Source organism: Lathamus discolor, chromosome 3, assembly GCF_037157495.1.
Source record: "Lathamus discolor isolate bLatDis1 chromosome 3, bLatDis1.hap1, whole genome shotgun sequence".
Classification (NCBI taxonomy): Eukaryota; Metazoa; Chordata; class Aves; order Psittaciformes; family Psittacidae; genus Lathamus; species Lathamus discolor.
In genome coordinates this window covers 137,467,049-137,471,318 of record NC_088886.1, presented here as the reverse complement: position 1 = coordinate 137,471,318, position 4,270 = coordinate 137,467,049, and the positions used below count along the sequence as shown (strand labels likewise).

At 53.8% G+C, this 4,270-nt stretch overlaps 1 protein-coding gene across 1 annotated transcript; it reads right to left on the bottom strand.

The window, feature by feature from the left end:
- Window positions 1-2,186: 2,186 nt before the first annotated feature.
- On the bottom strand, window positions 2,187-3,337 carry LBX1 (ladybird homeobox 1). The gene is made up of 2 exons (XM_065672941.1): window positions 3,013-3,337; window positions 2,187-2,689 (listed from the first exon to the last, which is right to left on the bottom strand). Exons 1-2 carry the CDS (start codon window positions 3,335-3,337, stop codon window positions 2,187-2,189), a joined length of 828 nt encoding a protein of 275 aa, XP_065529013.1.
- Between the last annotated feature and the right edge of the window lie 933 nt (window positions 3,338-4,270).

Below are 4,270 nucleotides of genomic sequence, written 5' to 3'. Positions count from 1 at the left end.
GTCTGGAAATTGTGAAGAAAATTCAAAAACCATATGGTCTCCAAGCGCTCGCCTTCTCTCTGCTGCGGAGGGGCACGCTTGTTTCAGCATGGCGAACCGCAGGAGGCTGTATATGCTCCATTGTCGCTTGTCACTTCAGAGAAGAGGGCTCATTTGTCCCCAGTTTTCATGCTTTACGCTAAAAATTACAACCCCATCCATTCTCAAAGGGGAGAAAGATTTATTTAGCCTCGGAGAAACTGGACCGAAAAAAAAAAAAAAGGAAAAATCCAACCCACAAACCGAGCCTGTCTTATCCGGACACCTCTCCGCCGAGCTCTGCCACTGTACACCAGATTTGTCTTTCTCACATAAATTTTTTGCAAAGAATAGGGAGAAACACACGTTGCTGGGCTCCAAGGGCAGGTCACGCTGCCAGGGGAAAACACATTCAGCAGAGCCGTGATTTTGGAGAAAAGAAAAAAAAAAAAAGGAGAGACGGGAGAAAAAAGAGGGGGGAAATATAAAAGGAACGGGAGGAAATGAAGCATTTTCCACCCTTCTGTCCCCGGAGCAGCAGCTTTGGCCCGAACGGGAGGTCCGCCCCCCGTGCCCCTCACCGCTCCTTTTGTCCGAAGCGGTGGTAACTCCTTCCCCTCGTTCGCATTTGGGTTTGCTTTATTTATCCCCACACCACCACTTTTTCCTTTCTAATTCCGGGCTGGAAATACCCCGCTGGAGGCGGGAGGTGTGGGGAGGGCCAGTGGCTCCGGTAGCCCCGGTGCCCTCGCCGCGGTCCCGCAGCCGCCGCCGCCGCGCATCCCCCTCCCCGGGAAGCGCTTCCCGCACCTCCTGCTCTCCCGTTCCGCCGGGTTCCGCCTCTGCCAAGCCTCTCCCTGGCACCAACCTGAGCAACAACCACAAAAACCCTCCTAAAGTTCTCGGTCCCGTGCTCCTCCCCCGTCATTTTCTCCCGGGTCCCGCAGCTAAAGTAACTTTAAAGGCAAACGGGATGGGAGATTCCCGGTGGGGGGAAGAGCCCGGCGGAACCTCGGGCCGGCGGAGCGGTCGGTCGTTCAGAAAGAAGGACGTTAAAAGTCTATTAAAATGGTAAAGATTTTATTGTATCGGAAAAAAGAGCTATCTGTACAATTCTAAGAGACAGTAAATAAAGCGACATTGTCCCTATCGGAACTTAAATAGCAGGCCTTTTAAAATTTGTACAATTCAAACAAAAACAGGTCTTAAATCTGTACATATCTTTAATTTATAGTGTAATATTTAAATGTATTGATCTTGGGATTTGTCCTTTTTTTATTTCCGTAGCATGCAAAAATTCTAAAAAGAGTAAAAAATAATTCTAGGATTTTTTTTTTCATTTTTCTTTCTATTATTTTTTTGTTACCACCTTCATATCAAAAATACGAAAGGCAGCTTTTTAATAAAAGCACAACAATAGCAGAAAATGGTAAAAATAGCTTTTAATTGGTAAAATGAGGCAGAAATTGCATTGGAGACAAATCTCTATGCTCTAGGAAAAAAAAAAGAAAGTATATATTGTTTTCAGCTTGCATTATAACCCATCCCCAAGTTCCCAAGATTGCGAAAGAAAAAGAGATGTTTCGAGAAGGAAAAAATAATAATAATCACTTCGTGCACATCTGAAACATGCAAGGAAAGGCAAGTGGCTAATATTTGCTGTTGCCGTTTTGAGTCTAACTTAAATCTTCCCTAAAGTGGTTCGTTTCGGAAGTCTTTGAAAGCAACTGCCTACCCAAACATCTGTTGGAAGCCGAGTTTGTTCCAAGGTTACTCATCTCCCTTACAGACAAAATAATCGTCATCGGTAGCTATTAAAAAAATAAAAATAAAAATCAAAGCCTGAAAAAGAAGGGGGGGAAGGAAAAAAATCCAATATATACGTTTAAATATTTATACAGAAGCCGTCCGTAATTGCACCATTCCGAAGATGTGACAGGCGGAGGGATATCGACTCTACCCTAAATTAATTCGTGGTTGTGAGTGTGTGTATGGTGGGTTTCTATTGCTTATTGCTCCGACCGAGGGGAGCAGCCGCCTCGCCAAGCTGCCGCGGCAGGGCTGGGGGGCCGGGGGTGCCAATTTGGGGCTGGCGGGGGAGGGTGGGCAAGACGGGGCGGGGGGGGGGTGTTTGGTAGTGGGGTAGGGGGAACCCCGGCGGCTGCCCCTCAGTCATCCACGTCGATCTCCACGTCCTCCTCCTCCTCGTCCTCCTCCTCCTCGCTGTCCCGGCGGCTGCGGGGCCGCTCCGTGGGGGGCGAAGTGGGGCGGGGCGGCGGAGGGGCGCCGGGCTCCCGGGCGGCGGCAGGGGGTGGCGGCGGGGAACCGGCCCGCGCCTTGCCCCTTCCCTCGGCGCTGGGCTCCAGCTCGGCCAAGGCCACGATGTCCACGGCGGGGTTGGGGCCCAGCTTTTTGGCCGATTCCACATCGGCCTTCATCTCCTCCAGGTCTCGCTTGAGCTTGGCGCGGCGGTTCTGGAACCAGGTGATGACCTGGGCGTTGGTGAGCCCCAGCTGCTGGGCGATCTGGTCCCGGTCCGCCGGCGACAGGTATTTTTGGTAGAGGAACCGCTTCTCCAGCTCGTAGATCTGGTGGTTGGTGAAGGCCGTCCGCGACTTTCGACGCTTCTTCGGCGTTTGTCTCTGCCCGAAGATCGTCATCCCGTCCCTGCCTGCCGAGGAGTCGCCAGATTGTCGCCTCTTTCCCCACGTCCCTCCAGCCCTGAGCCCCCCACACCCCACGCCCCTGCTCCGTCTGTACCGGGGAAGTGTGTGCGTGTGTGTCTGGGGGGGAGCGGGGCAGAGCCACCGCTCCCGCAGTCCGAGGCCCGCAGTGGGAAGGATGCTGCCGGGTACTGGCCGCCCGGGCGTACCCCTCGTCCCACCCCGTGCGACACCCAGTGAGACTGGGAAGGGGGGAAGGAAAAACAGGCCTTGGGGATGAGCGGGGTACCCACCCGCGGGAAGACCCCCCCACACCCCGAGAGGGGCTTACCTTCGGCCGCCTGCAGTACGCTGACTTCCAGCCCCTTGAAGGTCTTGCTGGCCAGCTCTTCCAGGGCGCAGAGCGGGGAGGTTTGGGATAGCAGCGCCCGGCCGGAGAGCGGCAGCCCGGCCGGGGGGTGCTTTTCGGCGGCGGAGAGGAGGTGGGCCGTTCCGCAGAGCGCGTAACTCCTCCGCACCGAGGGCTTGTTGAGGATGTCCTCGATGCTGAAGGGGGTGAGGGGCTTGTTGGAGTTGGCCGGCGGCGGGAGGTGATCCAAGGGGCTCCGCCGCCGTTCTTCCCCCGAGGAGGGCTTGGGTTCTTCTTTGGAAGTCATGGTGGGGCCGGGCCGCGCGGGGCTGCCTTCCCCACCTGCGACGGGGATGCGCTGCCGCGGGGAGAAGCCCCCGGCGGGACCGCGGGGAGACGGCGGCGGAGACAGCGAGCAAAAGTTGAAGCCCACCTCCAACTCCGGCAGCGGAGTCCCGGGTCCTTCCGGGGAGAGCCACGTCGGGCGGCGGGCTGCGGCCGGGAGCGGAGCTGCCGTCGGTCCCTCGCCGGGAGGTGGTCCTGCCGCACCTCCTGTCCCAGGGTTTTGGGTCGGGGATCTTTTTTTCCCTCTCTCTCTCCTCTCGCTCGCTCTCTCCTCTCTCTTCCTCTTCCCAGCTGCTATTTTAAGAAACACCCCAAATCGCAGCACTTTCCCTGCCCCCCCTCCCCCCCCAAGCGAATACCCCCTCCAAATAATTAAAAAAAAAAAAAGAAAAAAAAGAAGGAAAAAGAGACAAAAATTCAAAAGCAGACTTCGGAGAGGGGGAGAGCAGCCCTCGCACCGAGCCTTCGGACCAGGGGGAAAGAGCCGAGAAGAGACGGGGTAATTGACTATTGCTAACAAGTTATTGTTGATTGGGAGGTAATCAATTATCTTCAATGACACTTTTCGCCCTCTCTCTCTCTCTCTCTCCCTCTCTCTCTCCCTCTCTGTCCAATGCAGGCTTTTGCAAGTTCGGAGACCCATTAATTAGGAGGCGGTATGGAGGTGGAGCCCACTTGAATTATAATGCTGAATGCACTTGTCATATTCTGGCCCTGCTATTTGTTTGGACATATATATTTTTAAATTACATTACAAAGCAGCCTTTATTGCATCAGGATAACGCAGTATAGTGAAAAATAAGAATAAGCGAAAACAAAACAAAACGAAAAATATCCGGCGGTATCTTTTTTTTTTTCCTTGCCCCTAATATTTTGATTTTTTTTCATCTATTTT